The sequence below is a fragment of the Centroberyx affinis genome, unplaced genomic scaffold (genome assembly GCF_046629955.1).
Source record: "Centroberyx affinis isolate AG114_WGS23_722 - 3 ecotype Tasmania unplaced genomic scaffold, CSIRO-AGI_Caff_v1 ptg001599l_1, whole genome shotgun sequence".
In the NCBI taxonomy this organism is placed as follows: domain Eukaryota; kingdom Metazoa; phylum Chordata; class Actinopteri; order Beryciformes; family Berycidae; genus Centroberyx; species Centroberyx affinis.
Window position 1 is genome coordinate 256808 of NW_027280045.1, and position 20922 is coordinate 277729.

Here is a 20922-nt window from a genome sequence, read left to right on the forward strand (position 1 = left end):
AGCGGGCCACTGAAGCGAATGGCAGGTCCAACCAGTCTACTCACATCTTCACACACCACCGTGATGTGAAGAAATTCAGCTTGACAGTCCAGGGAAACATTAACTATTTTAGCTACCTGGATGTGCAGTGAGAGATGGGATGGGTGACAAATTAGAACCTGTCAATCATATTAGGCAGCCAACCAAAGGCCTAAGCTCACGGTAGTTGCAAGCTCCATGCAGGTGTTTCCTCTGCATTGGGTTACCCCTGAAGGTTTTTTAAGGGCCACAAGGCTTGATATAGACAAGGCTACATTCTTGACCATGTTATGTTATGGCTGGATGAGGCTGTGCTGAACTGTTCAACTCGGCTCCCGGGGCAGCTTGACTTCCTCCTGCACTCGACATTGTGTCAGAACTTGTTCTATAGGTGGATTTGTATCGACTGCTTCATGTCCCGATTGCAGCATTTCTCTCATTTCTTTGCGACAGTGGATAAATGTTAAGTCTAGGTTGTGTTTCCAGATCAAGCAGTTTTTGTCTTGTGATGATAATTTTTACTGTGGTGGATTGACTCCTCAGTCTTTAGATAGAAACCAAAGGAGGTTGGCTTGTGTTTGATGGGAGAATTAAGGTTGGGTTACCCTTCAAGTTAGTGTCCATTGTTCCCTGGTCTTTCATTACAGGTTAGAGTTTCCCTCTGGGCTATTGTCATGGTCTGCCTGGGGTTAGGTCTTTAAAGGGACAAGTGTCAGGGACAAACTGATCATCAGGAATTAGGGTACCCAACCTCTTCCTTCCAAGACATAGGTCACCCAAAGTTCAAGATTTTGGACATGTTTCGTTTAAATCAGATTGGCAGGAGATTCTTATTTCAGTTATACCTCACTGATCTGTCACTATACGGTCCATATTTTCACCATGTACTGGTCTGATCATAATTTTAATAGTACCGCAATGAGCTGATGTGCTTCATATCATAGTTTGAAAAGTCTGCAAGTAGCTCCCTCAACTTTGAATTCACATTTTAATGAGTTACACCCCCTCTTAGACCGCATCCCCTCCATCCATCCTCTTCCCTCTGACCCTCCATCCCTCCATCCATTCCATTACTTCTCTATTTTACCAGCCAGTTATTAAAGTAGATCTTATTAAAAGGCGGGAGAAAAAGCTAATCTATATTTGCATTCAGTCTATAGCAATTCATTAATATTATGACATTTACAGGGAGCTCGGCAGGGCCCCGGCTGCCTGCTACCCTTTTCCCTCCCTGAAATGTTAATTTAAAAAGTTCTGTCTTTGTAATGGAATAAGAAATCCTCTCTTGCCCTATCAATTCTGGGCGTCTGGTGAGGAATACTAATTCATCTGCGGTTCCAATTTAGACAGCATGTCACTCTGATGGAATAAGAAAAAGCAGAATTGGTTTTAAAGTCCTTAATGCCACGAGTTGTGTGTATTTCTCTTTTCTGCTGTGCATGTGAAATGATGGAGCATACGCCTCCTTTTCCATATCTTGTAAAAGTGGGTTTGTGCGCGTGTGTGCACATGCGTGTGTGTATGTGTGCGTGTGTGTGTGTGTGTCTTGTTGCCTGATGGCCTGTGTATTTTCTGTTGCTATATTTTTTTTAAACTCCAGGCTCTGAAATGTGTTCAGTGCCAAGAACAACAATCAAGTGATTTAAATAGAATGAAAAATAAATTTGAATTGGATTGATTCCTTTGTCTTCCAGACTACTCACCATGTGTACGAGGCACTTTGGCAGCGTGGTGGCACAGACTATACGGACATACAAGACAGACCAGTTCCCCCTGCTCCTCATAGTCATGGGCAAACGCACATCCAATGAAGTTTTAAATGTTATTCAAGGTAATTATGAATTAGTTAATAGTATTCTTATATCTTATTACACCACTGTGTCCAAGCTGGAATAGTGGGTTTTTCAGTTGTTTGCTCTTAAATTGCTAAAATTGCTTGTGTTTTTTTTTTTTTTTTTTAATTCTTCATCAGGCAATACGACAGTGGACGAGCTGATGATGAGGCTAATGGGAGCGATGGAGATCTTCACAGCACAGCAACAAGAGGACATCAAGGATGAGGTGGGGTGTTGGAGCAGTCAGGAGCCCTGTAACTACAGTCCTACATCAGTGTTAAGCTCTGTCTCTTAGAGATATAGGAAATACTTTGAATTAGTTAAAAAAAAAACATTCAGCTTGAATCTTTTCACCCAACCACTAATATTTTGTTCACCAGTAATATTACATTCGGATGGAAGTTGTTTCGTTTCAAATGAGAGATTCTGTTAAAGTAACACTAGGCAACCTTTCGTGGCTCCAAGTGACAGCAAGAGGTAACTGTTAAAATTTTTTTAACTTTAATTCCCATAAGTCTTGTAATGTGATGCGGTAAACAGGGCATAGCCGGCTTATGTTTACCAAACTGGCCGGTCTGTGATGTCTTTATACCAAAGGATACCAAAGGGACAATGAGGCAAAAGATCATATTTGCGGCGAAAATTTTCAATCGAAAACCATGTCTAATCGGTTTAATCTCGATACATCTGAGCCACGAGTTCTTTGCGTAGAACTTAGCCTGTGGTCTATCCCAACGCCCACTGTACAAAAAAGCCTTTTTACCCTACAGTATATGGTGAATTTTATTGGTGACGGTAATACAGTGACAACGGATGTACTTTGAACTTTACTGATGTCGCGTTCTAAAAGAAAGTAAGGAGGCGACGTAAGTGTTAATAATAAACACAAATGCTCTCTCTCTCTGTGGGGACACCATACAGTCAGTGGCCACGTCATGTTTGCCAATGAAAATGACTTCTAGGCCGGATGAAAGTTTCAGCTGAACTGGGTTGGGAGTCGTATACACGCGCCTGTTAGGCATAATTGGAGAGTGGTAGAAACTCAAGCCATCTCGAGCTGTACCCTTAAGTGCCTGGATTGGTCATTTGTATCTATAGCCAGTCATAAAACTTACTTCACATGAGGTAGGGAAGAGGGCTGTTGTTGGGACAGTTGAGCTGATCGGTTACTACTCCGGGTTTTGCCCTGGTCTGCTGATGAGATAAATAGCAACATGCTGGGACAGATCAGAAGGCATTGTTAGACTGTGGCCTACTTGGAATGGCAAGCAGAGAATACATACCATTGTCGGGAATCGAGAAAGGGTACGGCACAATTCACCTCGTCCCCATTTAGTTCTAGTTTACTGTGCCAGCTACAGTCTTTGGTCTTTGAATAGGCACAGGATACAGACTCCTCTCTCATTCACTCTGCTGTGTAGGCAACACTGCGCTGCTCTGTGTCTGTCGACTGCCTCCTTTAATCCAATAGAAAGTGGACAAACACCATTGAGGGCTACACTCCATAGAAGAAAGTGAGGGAGCAGTGGTGCTAGTCTTTCATGTCGGAGACAGGAATCTGGGACAGTATGACAGCGAGGTCTTCTCTCTGTCAAAGACTTTCACCTGACCCCCTGAACCACTCTCGTCTTTGTCACAGTCAAAGAGTTAGCTCTTCCTTCAAATAGATGTTTACTCAGTGACATCAAACAAGAGAAAGAATGACACTCTATACGTTTTTGTCCTATACGCCAGGCAGGTTTTCAGTAGGAGTCTGCTGAGTATTATCGTGGCATGCTGCGGGTCTTTTCTATATTATAAATTTTAATAATTTCAGGCAAGATGTCTTGGAATGATTGTATTGTTTGGCCAGCTACAATTAGAACCAAATATATTTTCCTACTCTAGCGAGCACTTTAGCTGGCACTCTGCTACTACTTGCAGTCAGCTGAGTACAGCCAAGTTAGATTTGTAGTCATTACTAGGACTCCAGTCTTAGTTCCCACATATCACATATACTGCATGCCAATAGTTTGGTCTGTACAGTGTGTCAATTAAACACTTTCTCATACTCTCTCCTGTTCCCACGCTTCTCTCTCAGCCTCTAACATCTTTCTACCTCTGGTTTGACTACTGTAGCTGTAGTAGTCCTGTGTCACACCATATTAGGGATTGAACAGTTAAACAGTCAGTCAGTCAGTCAGCCAGCCAGAAAGCCTGTTATTCAGTCAGCTTCACAATCTTAACAATGCAGATGTGGTTCTTGGAGGTTAAGGCCATAGCATCCCAGTCATGGGAACAGTGGTTAAAGAATGTTGTCACACACGCATCCTGAGGGTTAGACTCCTTCAGGTGGGTGGGTGACTCTTGAGTGACAACTGTTCTCTCTGCTGTTATTATTACTTCTGTACACCAGCTTCATATTGGATTAGTCATTCTCCTCACACCTCAAATAACCATTAACGGTAACAAGCAGCAATAAGTATTCAGACTATGTGCATGTGTCAGTTCAGGTTGTGTGAATCATGAACTGTAGGTTCACACTGGCAGGCCGATTTGGTTCATTACCTTAATGTATTTTTGTTATATTGATATTATTAATAATATTAAGTATTGATACTATATGTTTTGATAATTAGATTTTTTTATATAATAGTGTGTTAATTCATGAGCATCATGTCTTCTTTCAAATTGTTTTGAGTGGATGTGAAAGTATTAAGTCCTCCATAGCAGCCTTTCACACCTCTACATAAAATGTCTTTGTTTTTATGATTGATTGTTCATGTTTATTTTCCAGAGAATTTCTAACAAGCTAAGATTTGGGGTGTTTTGTGTTTAGAAAGCACCAGACAGCATCAGATTGCTTGTCATCTTGTTTTGTTTGTTTGTTTTGTTTCTTCTTTTCTTTGTTTTTAGATGAGGTGTTTTTATTAGCCCCTTGGTTTTTTTTTTTTAATTTTTTTTATCTCATCTGAACATTTGTCATTTTTCTTCTGTTGTTTTTAACATTGTATTTTATCACTGCGTTTTTAGCACTTATTTTTTGTCACTGCAAAAGCTTGCTTCAGATCTGCATCAGAAATCAGATTTGCAGTGCCATGAGGCTGTAGTATAGCTGCGGAGGAAGGATATGAAATCTGTCTCCACAACGGTGAGTGAAGTGTGATAATTACCCAGGCGCGGCCTGCCAGAGGCAGAGGGAAATGGGTTGTGATAATGTCACAAATAGACGAATGAAAGCGCAATGTACCAGTGTGATTATTCATCATTAGTACTAATAACCACAGGAATTTCAGTATATCCTGTACAGTAGCTGACGGGGCCTATCCCATATCTGGGTGAAGTCAACCTTGACACTGCACTAATCTCATCTTCAGTGTAGCAGAGTTCTCAGGCACTGGTGAATTTAGTTCTTTCCCTGTTTCCTTTCCTTCTTTCTTCTTTCCTTCCTTTCTTCTCCCTCCTCTCTTTCTGCTTTTACCCACCTCGCCTCTCCCAGGACAGACTCAGACACGACCACAGACGTCTGCCCAACTCAGACATTCCACTTTGACACTGACTTTTGTGTCTGTCTGGAAACGGAGCAGCTGGACAGCCACATTCCGACTAAAACCAACCTCACTGATTCCCCAGTCATTCCTATGGTTGTCTGTGTTTTAGCTTAGCAGTTAGTAACCGACTGACTACTCACTGCAGGTTGTTATGAGTGTGTTTTGCATCTGTCAGCGGCAAGGGCCATATTCAGGTCATTTTACACGCATCATGTGAAGAGCAGCCTGACATATCCCCAGGCATGTACAATATTGGTTTGGAGCAAAAGACATAGAAATGAAAAGAAAAAATACTTTTCTTACGCATTCTATTTTGTTTTTTCTGACTAAAAGCACTAAAATGAGCTTATGAGGACTTTATGAGCAGCACTTGAAGGCAGCATACTTCTAGCCGACTTGATGAGCAGCTAAGACATAGATGTGGAAAAGCTAATGAACGAAATCCAAAAACACCCTCAAATAGACCTCTACAAATTAGAAATTTATTTAAAAAATGCATCATATGTTATTTGCCGAGATACAAAGTTGAAAATACTTCCTATTGGGAAAATTTCATTAACTGTTTCTTTTTGCCCCCAAAGGTAAGGTCAGTGTTCACTCTGAACAACAGCTATTGCTCTGTTGACGCTCCAAAATCACACTATGTTCGGAGCAGACACATCAAGGTAGTTTGACGTTTCACTTGACGCCTCTCGTCCACGTCAGGTCAGTGAAAGCAGTTGAAAACGAGTGTGACGTCTCAGGCCTCCAGGGCATTTTGGGCTTCAGTCGTTCTTCAGTGCAGTTGTTTGTTTTTTAACAACTTTTCACATATTACAGTGGTACAACGTAAGAATCAAAGAGTAGGAAAAAGTGGTCGCGCTCTCTAGCCTTGATGCACTGTATATTTAATAAAACAAAAACATAAGTATCATACACTAATATCTTTCATGAACAAGTGACTTTGTTGCGTGACTCGGGACCATTGCATTGAACAGGGCCACTTTTGATGCTTTTGTCCCGCTCTGCCATTCTTTTACAGTTTCCTTTCAAAGGTCAGTTATTATGCGGACCAAAAGCACAAATGTATCCTTTGCATTTTCAGATTCAATGCAACAATACACACTGTCCTTTCGCTTAGCCCCGGCCTAGCTCCACATTAGCCCTCTGATCGTCACAATAGCCTTACCTTGCCACATCCTGGCTGCCACACAGCATGGGGCTTCAGAATATAGGCAACAAATGACTGTGTGCTATTAACACAATGGACGCACTTATTTAGTCCCTGTCTTTATAAAAACACTTTGTAACCACAGCAGGTAGAGAGAGAAAGGCCGCCTGTCCCCTTCCCTCTGTACAAACAGGAAGAGAGGGAGAGTGAATGAAAGAGAAGGGGACAGTGAAATGGAGATGAGGGGAGAGAACATAAGAGGCCCAGGGTCTGGTAAAGGAAGGCCAGGTCGGAATGAATTCCTCCCTGCTGCAACTCTTTCATACCTGGTGTTTGTACGCAACCACACATGACATTCTGCATTTTCTTTTGTTAGGCTCTTTCTGGCTCCCACGCCCGGCACCTCAGCTTAGATGTTTTGTCCTTGTGTATCCTTTTATTGTGGCGTCTACTAATGGGCCCCCTTTCTTTTCTCCCTCCCTCTACCCAGGACGAGCGCGAGGCGAGGGAGATGGTGAAGAGAGAACAGGACGAGGCCTACCGTCTGTCTCTAGAGGCTGACCGTAAGAAGGTACGTTCAAAATAAAGTTTAGGACACTAATCTGCTTGTATGACTGTAGTCTGAGGTGGTTGTGGGTACAGTACACAATGCATTTTCTCATTTAAAAATAATAAAGGATAAGCTGAGCACCGCTTATACTGTTGCTTTGAGTTCATTTTCTTTTAAATGGGCAACATCACCCCAGTTTTCTTATTGTAGGAGTTTTAACTAATGTGTGTTGCTCATAACACAGTGTTTCCCATGCAATGTTAATATTTGGGCAACCTGCCCAGGTAAATTAAACAGCCAGCCAAGTAAATTTTGGTTTGGATTAATTTTGGGTGCAGTCATGCATGAAACTGGCAGTTCTCTCTCAAACAGTCAAGATTTAAAGTCACACTGAAATGAAAAATTACTTTTCACCTTTTTAGCTCATTCAAACTATCACACCATACGGTTATTTGACAATTATGCCACAAAAATGGAAAAAAAAAACCCAATATTTTCTTGTGTTTTTATATAAAAATCTCATTACTTTAACTTCCTGGAAAATCCTTTAGTGGTGACCTCATCATCTACCAGGAGGCCTACCAGTAAAAACTTCAGATTTTTTAACAATCCCGTCCCTCCCATCAAATAACATTGCCTTTCTCTCCCTATCAGATATCCCATTGCTTTCCATTTTTGAATGATCCCTCTTATACGTTATGTCCTGCCACATCATCCTGTCATCATCCAAAAGCATGTTTGTGAACTACAATGACCATAATTCATTGCACCCATGAAGCAGTGCATCTGTGCTCTTTCTCTTTTGTGTCTGTGCCGACACAAAGTGAATGGAGAGACAGTTTGAAATGTAGCCCCAATAATGGCATCAGCTTATACTAGATTTAGAGACTTTAGTGCTTGAAAAAATATGAGTTGCAGTTTTGGGGGGTTTGGTAAATCAACCACAGTAACCACACCCTCCCAGCAAAATAAACTGACAACCTGTGGGAAACACTGTAACAATTTTGTAATCCATTAGGTATTTTGACTTTGACTCTATTGTCCGATCCCACATGATGAAATTTGAATTAAATGTGTTTGATTCTATTTCAGAGAGAAGCCCAGGAGAGAGAAGAGGCTGAGCAGGTTCGCCTGGAACAGATGAGGAAGGAGCAGGAGGAAGAGAAGGAGGTGAGGAGGACAACCACTTCCTACCAGCTCATTCTGGCACGATAGAGATTACTCCAATATTACTCATATTTCATCTTGGTCTATCAGTGCAGCGCTGTACGGTGATATGAGGGAGCACATGCTCTTCCAAAAGAGAAACATTTAGGAACCCAGGAAAGAAACGCAGAAGGATGATCTGTGAAAATAATTGAAACTGGCCATCCCAACTTGTGTTAGGATGGCCAGTTTCCCATGTGCTTCTTTTTCAGTTTTCTTAGTAGCATGAATGCATTTTAGGAGCTGGTAAAACAAAATACAAAACGCAGAACCCAGCAGTCAGTTGTGCTGTGGTTTTTATTTCTGTCATACTGTCACCTCAGAATAATGAGTCAATTAGATTGTGGTATTGATAATACCTGCCAGTCACTGAAGCATACTTGTTTTGCATGTGTGGTGCCGGTGAACATTCATACAACCATTTTTAAAAGACTGAAAGGTCCTAATTACAGTGAGGCCCATCCCTGTAAATGTCACCTTACATACACACAAGTTATTGTTCCATTAACTGCGTTGTATTGGTATAGCACACAGCCTCATATTGAAACCCAAGTGAACAAAAGACTTGGGCAATTCATATACATATACACGCACAAACACACACACACATATACACGCACGCACACACACACACAGCCTAAGCAAACACTCATATTCACTCGAAAACAATTATTGTATGTGAAGAGGGAGCAAACACACACACAGGCAGACACGCACTCACGCATGCAGGAAAACAATAATAGTCTGCGAGGATGGCACCAGTGTTGTAATATAGTCTATAGTTATACAGTGTAGTCCTCGCTGATTGTTGTTTACTCAGCAGTGAGCCTCGGGGCGCTGAGAGGTATCAGGTGACCCGGCTCGCTCAGGTGATTTGTCACTTAAGTTAAACAGACGACAACAAAAGACCCCCGGGCTGGGCCTTCTTAATTATATCACTGTAGTCCACAAACCAAACTGTGCGTGCGTGTGTGCGCACTTGTGTGTTTTAAACAACAAAGGCCACCATGACCCTGTCCTTCCTAATTATATCACTGCTGTCTAACCAAGCACCATGGTTTCCATGGTTTCTCCTGTGCCAACGGACTAGCGTTGTGCTACAGTCTAGATATTCATAAACAGGAGACCCAACAACAGCTGCTGGAGGTTGACAATGCTAACCCTGGTTTCTTAAACTGTTGGTCAGGACCTTATATGGGTCATGAGAACAACTCCTTCTGTCCCAACATGACAAGATATGTTGTCATATGTAGTTGTAGTTCTAATTAGCCTGGATCCATAGATAGGCACACAGAAAGATAGACAGAAAAATGACTTACTTTATTATTTATTATTATTTGTTTATTATTAGATGTATTATGACTCTGTCTAATTGTGTTTGTCCTGGAGAGAAATTCAGTTATCACAAAACCAACAAACGACACAATAAACAAAATGTCAAAACATTATAATAAAAGCTATAAAACAGTGAATTTAATCCGCTGTTGTTGAACGTTGTGGATAATGAATTCCTCATTTGGTTCCCTTGCTGAAAAAGTTAAGAACCCATGATGAAGAATTTTTTCACTTTTGAACTCATGATAGCTTGTGTTTTTTTTTTTCTAAGCATTTTTCAGCTTAGACTTATGAGGCAGTAACCTAGTATGGCACAGACATTTCAGACACAACAAAAACACCAGCAGCCACCAGAGAGAGGACAATGCTAGTGGGAACGCTTTCTCTATGATTTTGTGCCTTTGTGCAAAGAAGAGGGAGATGAAAGTAAGAGTAGGTGAATTGAGGGAGGGAGCTGTGTGTGTGTGTGTGTGTGTGTGTGTGTGTGTGTGTGTGTGTGTGTGTTCCATGTGCCTGTGTGGGTTGACATTACTATTTACCACCTTCATGGGGTCTTAGCATACAGAAGTGTGGCTGTCAGGTGCACCTTTCCTTCCCACCCGTCATCTGTTTGCTTTCTGTGGTTAGCCGAGCAGAGCTGGAGAGGTGGATAAATGGATGGATGGATGCTTCTGACTTATTTGTGTGGAACAGCCTGGGCCCCAGGCTCGACCGGGCGTGTGTCCTGTGGTTTCTTTAGGGACGCTACCACTCATTTGAGTGTGTGTGTTTGTCCGTGCTTGTGTGTGTGGTTTACTAACTGAGTGTCTCTCTGTCGTTGTGTCCACCACCGCACACGTCCTCCTGTCTGTGTGTGTGTGTGTGTGTGTGTGTGTGTGTGTGTGTGTGTGTGTGTGTTCGTCCACCCCCGGGGGCCCCTTTAACTCAGTCAGCATCAGCTCTTACACCTGAGGGAGCTGGGATAGCGGAGCGGCACGCGCCCTGCCCTGCCCACCCAACACCAGAAGCTGCTAATGAGCTACTGTTGTACACTCTTATGAAATATAATTGCATTATGGTGTGTAAATAAAGCCGGGGCGTGTTGTCACAGCATATGCTCCCCGGCTGGCCCAACAGGAACAACAAGCCGGGGGGAAGGAGGGGAGGGGCAGGAGCAGAGAGGAGAGGAAGGCTCGAGGGAGAGGCTGGAGCCTGGTCTTTAGGACACAGGAGAGTTGATTAGCTTTGCCGTTGAAGATGACAGCTGATGGTAGTCTTTTGTACCAGCAAAGCCACCTTCACTGTATTGTGGTGTAGACAGTATTCTCTGACCTAGAGTTGATGGGGAAAGGTGGATAAACCTGGTCTGCAAAAGAAGATATCGGGGGGTTTGAAATCTTCTTATGAAACTTTAAGCTTTAGGTGAAAGACACTGATATATTCAAGAAGCTAAATCTCAAATCTGCCTAACAGGATGATTAAGGAACACAAAGGAAGCGTGAAGCACTAGGAGTACGCTGGGCTGTTTTTTTTTTTACTTAGTGAAATGCTACTTGGCAACCTTTTGAGCTATGGCAGGCATTAGGGAACAGGGTGAGACACAGGGCAACTAATTTAATCATATTTCTCAGGACAACAAGATCCTCTGATCAATGTGAAGCAACAGTGCTGTAATCACTGTGGGGGCAACTTTTTGGCTTGTTTGTCATCCATGGTTGCGCAGTGTGTCATCATCTTTTTAATCACTAGTGTTACTGATGGATCTTGGTTTTATTTCAAGTAGATAATCACAGAGAGGTAGGGCTAAGCTGGAAAAGCATGCAAGCCAGGTATGTACTTGGCCTCTGCTCATAGATTCCCACCCAAACCACATATTTGAACCATTATTGAACCAAATCTGATCATCCACATATTAACCACGTTGGCATTTTCATATTGGGCTATCTCTGCTCTCAACAGACTGTAAAATAGAAACATTTAATGACTTAAGCTTAAAAGGAGAATGGCAGCAGCACAAATGACAGCTGTATCCCACAAGTACCTGTAAGGTCCGTGTGTACTTAGGATCTAAACCATTCTTAGTCTTTCGTCTACTCTCAGTCAGCGCTGTGGATGACTGCCATGTCTATAAACACTGTTTATTCTACACTGGTCTTTCAATAATTGTTCTCGTATTCTCCTAAGATGAACATTCTTGTACTGGGCATTGTAGGCTTTGAAAGAGCATCCATCATTTTATGAAGTGGGAAAAAATTGGATATATTCGTCCGAGTTGGAGCAATCCTCAGCCTTCTGTTTGCATTTTTTTAACCATCACTTGTCCAATGTGATCACAACAACAGAATTTATATTGTCTCTCTTACCTCTGTCTTTTACAAACAAGAAAATCCACCTTTTAACGGTGTGGCAATTGGCATAATAGAAAGTGTGACATGTCTCCAGTCATTATGGGATGTCTCCAAAATGTGTTTTGAAATATGCGGTTAGCACATTGATTTGTGTACTGACCCCAATCTAACTCTTTACTATCTTTGTCCCACCCCGTCTTTCAGGCCATCCGCTTGTCATTGGAGCAGGCCCTACCGCCAGAGCCCGCCGAGGACCGAGAAGAGCCAATCAGCAAGCTGCGTATCCGCACACCGAGTGGCGAGTTCCTGGAAAGGCGTTTCCTGGGCAGCTGTAAGCTCCAGGTCCTCTTTGACTTTGTGGCCTCCAAGGGATACCCCTTCGACGAGTTCAAGCTGCTCACCACCTTCCCCCGTAGAAATGTACGTGGTATACTTACTCTCTTACAAACATGCACACACACACACACACACACACACACACACACACACACAAACCGTTCACTACTTTCTCTCACAGAAATATACTTCCTTTGAAAGGGCTTTTCGGACTAACACACTAGAGCTGTTAAATACACAGCGGGGCAGGGAAAGCCATTTTCACCAAGATGGGAGATGAATTATCCCCTCATCCCCTCTCGGTTTAGTGTAGTCCTTCACAACAGTCCTCTGTCCTTCAAGCACAAATGAGTGATAAATTTGCCGTCACCCCAGACGAGCAGCAGCAGGCTGTGCGGTGTTCTCGGCCTTAGCTAGCATCTCTGCTGGAGAGATCCACAGCTGTAATTGGCTCTTCCGTCCCATCCTGAGGTCTGCTGGGTAACCTCGGGCCATGGCTGTGAGAGGAGGGAAATGGGGACAGTAGTTAGAGGATCTTTTGTTGTTTCTGTGTTTGTGTTTGTTTTTCTTGATGTTTATCATTATTATTTTGTCAAAGTTTGAGCGTGTGCGCTGCGTGCCTTCATGCGTCAGTGTGTGTTTACTCGTACCTGTGACTGAGCGAGTTAAGCCAACTGTAAATCCATCCACCTGCGCACATGTATTATTCAGTGAATATTAATTAGTATCAGTCCGTTGTGAATACAGTACACTATGTCTGTGTTAGGATACAGTTGTCAGCACTAACAGTAGTATTCTCTATGGCTCTTCGGCTGTAGCCCGGCAGCAGCCAGCCAGCTACAACCAGTCATTAGAGGGCTGGGTCGCTCTGTGGAAGCTAGCTAATGAGCACTGTTTTAACTACCAGCTTAATTAGCCATGCTGCTGGAAACAAAAATGAGATTTCCATTAATCAAGAGAGGAGTGCATGTGGAGGGGTGGGTTGTGGTAGTTGGTAGAGGTGTGTGTGTATGTGTAAGTGTGTGTGTGTGAAGGCTTGCCCAGGCAGTGTGCCATCATAGTCTGTAGGGACCACTGGGGCACAAACACCTCAAACTAACACACACATTAACGCGTAGATCACACACTTCATTTCGTCACAATCACACACTTCAACACATACACAAATATTTTCAAGCAAACACATGCCCCGCTCACAACTTTGTCACTTAAAGGATTCACAGTTGTCTCTTTATAATCAAGAGTAAACATGTGTTTGAGACAGAGATAAAGATGTGTCTGCATCGCAGATGAAATTCCGGCAGAAACAGGATGGGAGGATTAGGGGGGTAGAGAGGAGAGAAGTGGATGGTGACAGTGCAGAACTAGTGGAAAGAGAACAGAGACGAGGAAAGCTTAAACAAAGAAAAGATTTAATCAGAGAAACAATCTGAGAGAGAAGAGGATAGAAAAAGACAAGCGGAGAAGATATTAAAAAGAGGAAGATGGGAGATAATTCCAGAAAACAAAAAGGCAAGAGATTTGGGGAAAGAGAGGAGGAAAGCAGATCATTGGTAGTGCCAGTATGAGGCTGTGAACACAGGCCCCTGTCTAATCCTGCAGCTCTGTGTTGTAATTAAATGAGAGGGAGCATAGAGAGCCTCCATCCCGTCCAGACGCTCTCACTGTTGCTCTGCCAGGATCAGAGGATAGAGGATAGACCACTATTGCATTTGTAATACACCACAACTGTTGAAACCTTCTTTCCCTTTTCTAGTTTTCTGTCGCTTTGTGCAGTGTCACTCTTTCTCTCTTTCTTTCCCTCTCTGTCCTCCTACTTAATTTCCATTGCATTCATCCAACTGTAGCAACAGAAATTATTTGTTTTATTAGTTTCAGTTTTAGAACTTTGAATGTAGTTGTTCTGATATCTGTGGCAGAAACTAATGTGTGATTGACAAGGAGAAAGGACTGTATTGTGAATCCATAATCATGTGTACAAATGTGTGTAGAAATGTCTGGTAACAGTTGCATTCCTGTTTGTAAATCAACTTTTTGACACTTTCTCGAGATAGAAAGATAGAGCCAAATGGGATATCTTTGTCTCGTGCTTGTGCCACCTTCCTGTCGCTTAGCCAATAAGAGTCTATTAGTCTCCAATTTTTTGGATTCAGTCTCTTCCTCAACATTTGGTATCTGTGGCTTATCTCTTCAGTACTACAGCCGGCCTTACACTGGCATCATTTGTACTAGGCTTAGCCGTGCTCAGGGAACTAACCCTTTCTTAGTTTCTATGACTGTCAGTGAGTTTGAGAAAGGGGGGAGACTATTAGTGTTTCAGTTTTCAGCTTTTCATTCAAGAATTTCCTCCCTTGTCTTTGACTCTGGGTGATCGCAATCCGCTGTTCAGAGAGGCCTGAGATTGTTTTTCCCTCAGCTAGCGGTGAGCATGTTTAGACTGCATGGTGTAATAACCGATCCATTTGTTCCACTCAGCAATCCGCTCATAGACACCCAAACACTGTCTAACCAGCATATTATTCTTCTCACTGTGATACTGTACTCTCTTCCTGGTTTCCCCTTCTCCTAATCCATCTCCCAGCTCCGTCTCAACCTAATGTTAGGAGCATGTGGATTGGCCCGAATGATTCTTAGACAAAACTTAAGATGCAGAGAAAATAAACAGTGCCATAGAAGAAGCTCTGCGCCGTACTGAAATAGATTTTACATCTGTTATACCGGTGATTTTTCCCCCAGTATCTGGTATCTCAAAGAGTCATGTTCACAGGAAGAACTATTGCAGTTTATTGTTAAAGTAGTTTCATTCGCGGTCGCTTCCTCAAGACCGTCCTTATAATATCCTGTCCACGTATCACAAACTTACCTCTGTGGCAGTTAGGATGTAGTAGCTTTATATAGCTGTATGGCACTCTGCCCCATCTCTGAACATGGATATGAAGTGAATAGGTGTGTGTGTGTGTGTGTGTGTGTGTGTGTGTATGTGTGTGTGTATTGCCTTGGCTCCATCCTAGGCCACGCACAGAGGCCAATATCTCCCCAGATCCCTTAATGTTGAAAGCTGTTCTCTTCATCACATTCCCCGGGGATCCCAGCCCCTCTCCCGGCCTTCAGCCCTCTCCCTCTCCTCTTCCCTCCTTTTTTCCCTCTCTTCTCGTCTCCCTTTTCGCTCCCGTTTCCGTCTCCTCCTGCCCCTCTACCTCCCTCTCTCCTGCTCACGCAGTCCCTCCATCCCTCGAAAGCTTTTCTTTCGCTTTGTACCCTCTCCTTCGCCATGTGCCTTCTCCCTCTTTCCCCGACTCCCTTTCTTTTCCCTTTCTAAATTTTTTCCCCCCTCGACTTGTTCATTCTTCTTTTCTCTCACTCCACTTACTCTCTCCCTTTCTGTTCTGTTTCTTCCCCATTCCCTGTCCCCCCCCCCCTCTATCCTCCCCCCTCATCCAGCCTGTGCGGCGCAGTCGTCTCTTTGAAGTGCCGTATTCTGGTCTGTTCTTTTCTGTTCACGCCCCGGCGCTACGTGTTGTCATCGCTCCTGGCACCAGATAATGATCTCCCACTGCTTTTGTAATTGGCCAAATAAACACTTGACAACACTAGTTTAAAACAGACAAGTTATTTGGTTTTAATTAACATAGTAGGGCCTGTAATGGCTTCATTAAAAATGCGTTATTTCAGCTGCGCGTTTGATTATGTTGGAAACGGACATCTTGAGGGCCTGTGTTTATTTTCCCTTTCTTTCTTTCTTTGCTCAGCGTTGCTTAGCGTTGCCTCCCCTGTTATCAATGTGTTTTATTCATTTGGATGAAGTGATTTACAATTCCGGTATTTATTTTAAACTTCACCTCAGGTGCTAATTACGTGATATTAACCATGATGAAATCTGCTGGTTGCTAATGACAATTACATGGGGTTGACATTAGTTATTATTTTATTGTGAAATGTGATGGCAGATTGTTTACGATACATCCAAATATACAAACATTTTCATACAATTTTTCATAGGGAAAAAAAGATAAAATATCAAAGATTGCCGAGAAATGCCATCTGTCTTTTTGTTTGGTTCCAGGTTTTAAAATTAGATTTGCTGGTGTCGTATTATGCCTTGTGATTTTATTATTTCAAGCACACAGAGTTCAATTCAGTTTTTATTCAGTCAATTTAAGATGTATTTTTAATTAACAAACAGGAAAACCTTGTTGAATATAGGCTATTTAGTAAATTGAAAATCTTTTGAAATTAATTCACTTACTTTAATTAGTCAGACAATTCCCTATTTCAACAAGTAACTGATTGATTTGATCCAAATTGGTTGATTGAAACTATATTGACTCAAGGTTGAGAACAAAGTGCAAACCAGAGAGCTAGATTGTGTCTGTCTTATGAATGTATGTATGTATGTATGCATGGCTGTGTGTAGGCGCAGGAGAGGAGAATATGGCTTAGGCAGAGCAGAGGAAAAACAACAGCTTTGTTTGTTGACAGATGCCTCCATGCTTATGGTCTGTTAATTGGATAACAATGTAAACAATCACCGATGGCGCCCGTCTCCTGTGTCAGTGTGGCATCTTGTTTCCCTACTTTCTTTTTCAGAGTCAGATGCTGCTCTCCCCCCGTTTTCTCTCCCTAGTGCACATTCGTGCGCTACAAACACAAACTCGCACCCGAATTCACTCAGAGCGCACACATCCACACACACACTCTCGCTTACTCCGCATACACACACCCACACACACCTGCTCCACCCCAAAGTCTCATTTACTCCTACCTGATGCTGTGGTGTCATAACAGCCTGTCGGGTTCATTAGCATGGCAGCCATTTGCGAAGCGCCGCTCCTGAGGTGGGAAAAGGAACTAAGCAGCCGTGTTGGTCGTTTTTTTTCCCCACTTTTGGGATGGAAGCTGTTTGCAGCACACTCACACACACAAAGACTCACGCCATTTTATTTCTCATGGTGCCATCTCGCCCCCCCCCCCCCCCCCGCAGTGCTATGAGGCGGTTAACTAGGTGAGGTGCATAAGGTTGGTGTGACAGCCCCTCCCTGCCAGCGCCAGGCTCCCCAGGACCCCGTTGAGAAGTCAAGAGTCTAAATGACACATTGAAATGAGGACGAGGAGATGAAAGACACGGAGTCAAAGACGCTGCCGCTGGTGTGACATTTCCAACCACCCTTGGGAGTTGGATAGGTTGGCTTATGCTGAGATATCCTCCTCACCTTCTCCTAATTTACTTGCCCTTCTTCTTTTCTCTCTTACCCTTTTCTTTGAATCCTCCGATACCATTCTAGTTCCAGAGATTTTTGGGTTTAGACACCGCTAATCTCTGTAGGTGGCTGTTTTCGTCATATTGAACGTTTCCACCTATCGTCGCTGTTGGGTGAAAACCTTGTGCCTCCAAAATGTCAACTTTTCAGCCTTGTTTTTAGCTCAACCACCATGCAATTTTGAGTTTATCCAGTGGGCTTTTAAAGGGTTTTGTAAGCACCAAGGGTTGTAGAATTCCCTGAACCCACAGAGGAGCATGTAATCCTTCAACTTCAAAGTAAAAAAAAATGAAAATCAACAAAATTGGAGTTACATGGTTGTCACCTGACAATAGCGATATGTTCATTTACTGGGAATGGTGCACAGAGGAGGGTTTGACTCTAGTAACCTTTACACTTTTGTCAAAAAAAACAAAAACCTGATTGTTTCCTACAGTGACGGAGACAATCAGCACGGTCTACAAAAGGTGAAGATGAAGCTATAGGTGAAGTTCTGGGTCGGTTCATGGTCACAGTTCACGTTTCGTTCCCTACAATAGAAGGCCTCAGAGAACTATCACCTCTGTCTGTTGTGAGGTCGACTTTTACCCGGCTCAGCTTGCCCTTTGACCTTCTAGAGCAGGTACAGCGAGCTGGTTAATTATCTTTCCATGGTGTTAGAATAGGAGTCCTAATCAGAGGGGCTGACACCGCAGGCATCAGATAAGCCCTGGACACATCTCAGTGTCACACCGCCTCGCTGTCACACGGCCCATTCAGCCCAGGTGTTAGACCGGCCCTATGTAACTCGACCCCTCCAGCGATTAGCTCACATAAGCTAAGAGGCCCGCAGGCTGGGTGGGTGTCAGAGTGTGTGTGTGTGTGTGTCAGTGTGTCCCATTTTGAACAGCACAGGTTAGACCCCCTTCATGTTAACATGGCTAACTTGATCAGCTCCGTTGTGGGTGGTATTGCATTATTCCTGTGCTTCTTTTAGAGAATGACGGTTGTCGTGAGTATTTCTTTGCCTCCCACTGTGGGCTGCGTTACTGTTTGGCCTTTGTAATAGGGAAATTAGTCATTATTAACCGTCAAAAAACACACACTGTTCTCCCAATTCCCCCATCTCTCTCTCACACACACATACACACACACCAACGAGCTTTTAGAACACACACACTCTCTCTCTCACACTAAGACGGGCCCGTCCTGTAACCTTCAGTGGTTTGTTCTGGATCGGAGCCTTCTTAAGAAAACAAACCTGACGGACCTCTTAGGGAAACGAAGCTCCGGCCGCTCAGATTACTGCCTCTCTGTCTAGCCTTTTAAACATTATGTTAGAATAATACACACACACACTCTCTCTCACACACACACACACTCTCAAGGCAGTCGGCGCTAACACACTCCACCCTCCTCTAGACTGGATGGCAGGGCATTTACGGTGGGACAGTCACCAAGGGATTTCACCCAGTGCTGAATGACTGAATGTGAGGTATTAGGCCAAGTTTGGTGATGGTCTAACGTTCTCTTTCTCTCTCTCTCTCCCTCTATCTCTCTTTCTCTCTCTCTCCCTCTCTCTCTCTCTCCACAGATCACCCAGTTGGATCCAGGGTCCACTCTGCTGGAGGCCAAGTTGTTTCCACAGGAGACGCTCTTCCTTGAGGCTAAAGATTAGGAACTGGCTCCCCTGATAGGCCGAGGGGACTGACTGACTGACAAACTGGCTGGACACACACTAGTCACCGAGCATGGGCCCGCAATCTGGGCCTACACACACACACACACACACACACACACACACACACACACACAAAGACCACCACCCTCTCAGACATGCATAAACACAACGGCATGCACATACGAAGACACACACACACGTGTAAGTAAGCTTCTCTGCTCTCGGCCTGGTCGTGGTACATGAATGCCTAGTGTACACGTAACGCACAGAGGAGCAAAGACAGTATCACAAGCACACAGCCAAACACTCGTTTTTCCTCTCCCTCCCTTACTGTCTTCCCCTCTCTCCCTCTCCTCCCTCCCTCTGTCTCTCTCTCTCTCTCGCTACCTTCACCTAACCGACTGCTGTGTCATGGTTTTCTCTCACAACACAAACACAACACAGTATGATAAAAGAATTAAGAGACTGAGTAGACAAAACATTGTCACGATGAAAAAAAAAAAAAACGGACTTGTCCCCCACCCCCCCACCCCTCCACGTTCAACACACCGAGGCTGCTTTTTTTAGAACATGGTTTTTTGTGTTTGAAGTAAAGAAATGCTAAAAAAAAAAAAAATAAACAGCAAGAAGAGACGTTACCCGGAGAAGGCTGGACTATCTCATCTCCACCTGTATTTGCCCCTCTGGTGCCCCCGACCCCTCCCAAACTTCACCTTTCACCCCAACAGTGATGCCCCCTGACCCTTCCCCGCCCCAACTTCCACCCCTGCACCCCTCCGTCTGCGGACCGGACCCACCCCCCCACCCCCTCCACGCCCCCAAGGATCTGCTGTGCCCCCCTTTCTCTGCTTCCCCTGGTTTTAACATCCGCTGTTCCACAAGCCAACAAATTGCTCAGTTGTTCAGTTTTTTTTTCTCTTTTTTCTTTTCTTTTTTTTTTTCTTGATCCTTTTTAAGTTTGATGCTGTATTAGTTTTAGTTTGATATACATTATATAAAATATATATGAACATGGATGTGTCTCGGCCAGCAATCTGTTGAAACAGGTCACAGGACACACACACACACACACACATCAGTCTTTTCCCGTATTCAGATGGCCTTAAGAGTATGAATTGTTTTTCTTTGGCTTGTTGAGGTTTTGCAAAGGTTCATGAAGGTATGTAGGGCATAAAAATATTGTTTTTATTGGGGCCCAGAGTAAATAGAAGATCATCTTAATTGACATTAAATATTATGATATTCTCTGGTTGGGTTTTTTCATAAACCTATTAGTGGAGAGAGGCGGTTTGGGGTTTCCTTAGAGAGTCCTAATCAAAAGATATAAATAGAAGCGTCTGCAGAATACGGTGTAAACGTCAGCAAACTCTTGAGGGTTTCCTTTTATAAAACAATCTAAAAGGGTCAAGATCCCAATCTTATCAAATCTGCGGTTTCTTGGTTAGCTGTGAAAACTTGGTGTCTCTGTCTTCATCTTTCTCTCTCTGACAGCTGTTTGCTTTAAACATCTGAGACACCAGAAACCAAAGTCTGGGTCAAAAACGCAGAAGTCAAGCACAAAGGCAGTTCTGTGACACTTGGCTGCTGGAGTTCATGATATCTGGTACAGGAGGTGTTCATATTGATGTTCCATTTCTTATTAAAGTTGGAGCGGCGGGTTGATTTAATAGAGGTACACACATCACAGAACCCAGTCTGATGAGAATCAAGTTAACTT

The 20922-nt window shown here is 43.4% G+C and overlaps 1 protein-coding gene across 3 annotated transcripts in view; it reads left to right on the forward strand.

The window, feature by feature from the left end:
* The window catches only part of faf1 (Fas (TNFRSF6) associated factor 1), a 73597-nt gene extending 53347 nt beyond the window's left edge, over positions 1 to 20250 (forward strand). For 2 of the 3 annotated variants that reach the window (XM_071528001.1, XM_071528000.1), the window contains exons 14-19: positions 1713 to 1849; positions 1991 to 2079; positions 7024 to 7104; positions 8176 to 8253; positions 12156 to 12371; positions 19119 to 20249. In XM_071528001.1, the coding sequence (XP_071384102.1) occupies positions 1713 to 1849; positions 1991 to 2079; positions 7024 to 7104; positions 8176 to 8253; positions 12156 to 12371; positions 19119 to 19202 (685 nt within the window). In that variant the 3' untranslated portion in view covers positions 19203 to 20249. Of the gene's footprint in view, positions 1 to 1712; positions 1850 to 1990; positions 2080 to 7023; positions 7105 to 8175; positions 8254 to 12155; positions 12372 to 19118 lie in introns of all 3 variants that reach the window. The other variant, XM_071528002.1, reaches the window with a different exon arrangement.
* Positions 20251 to 20922: the final 672 nt, after the last annotated feature.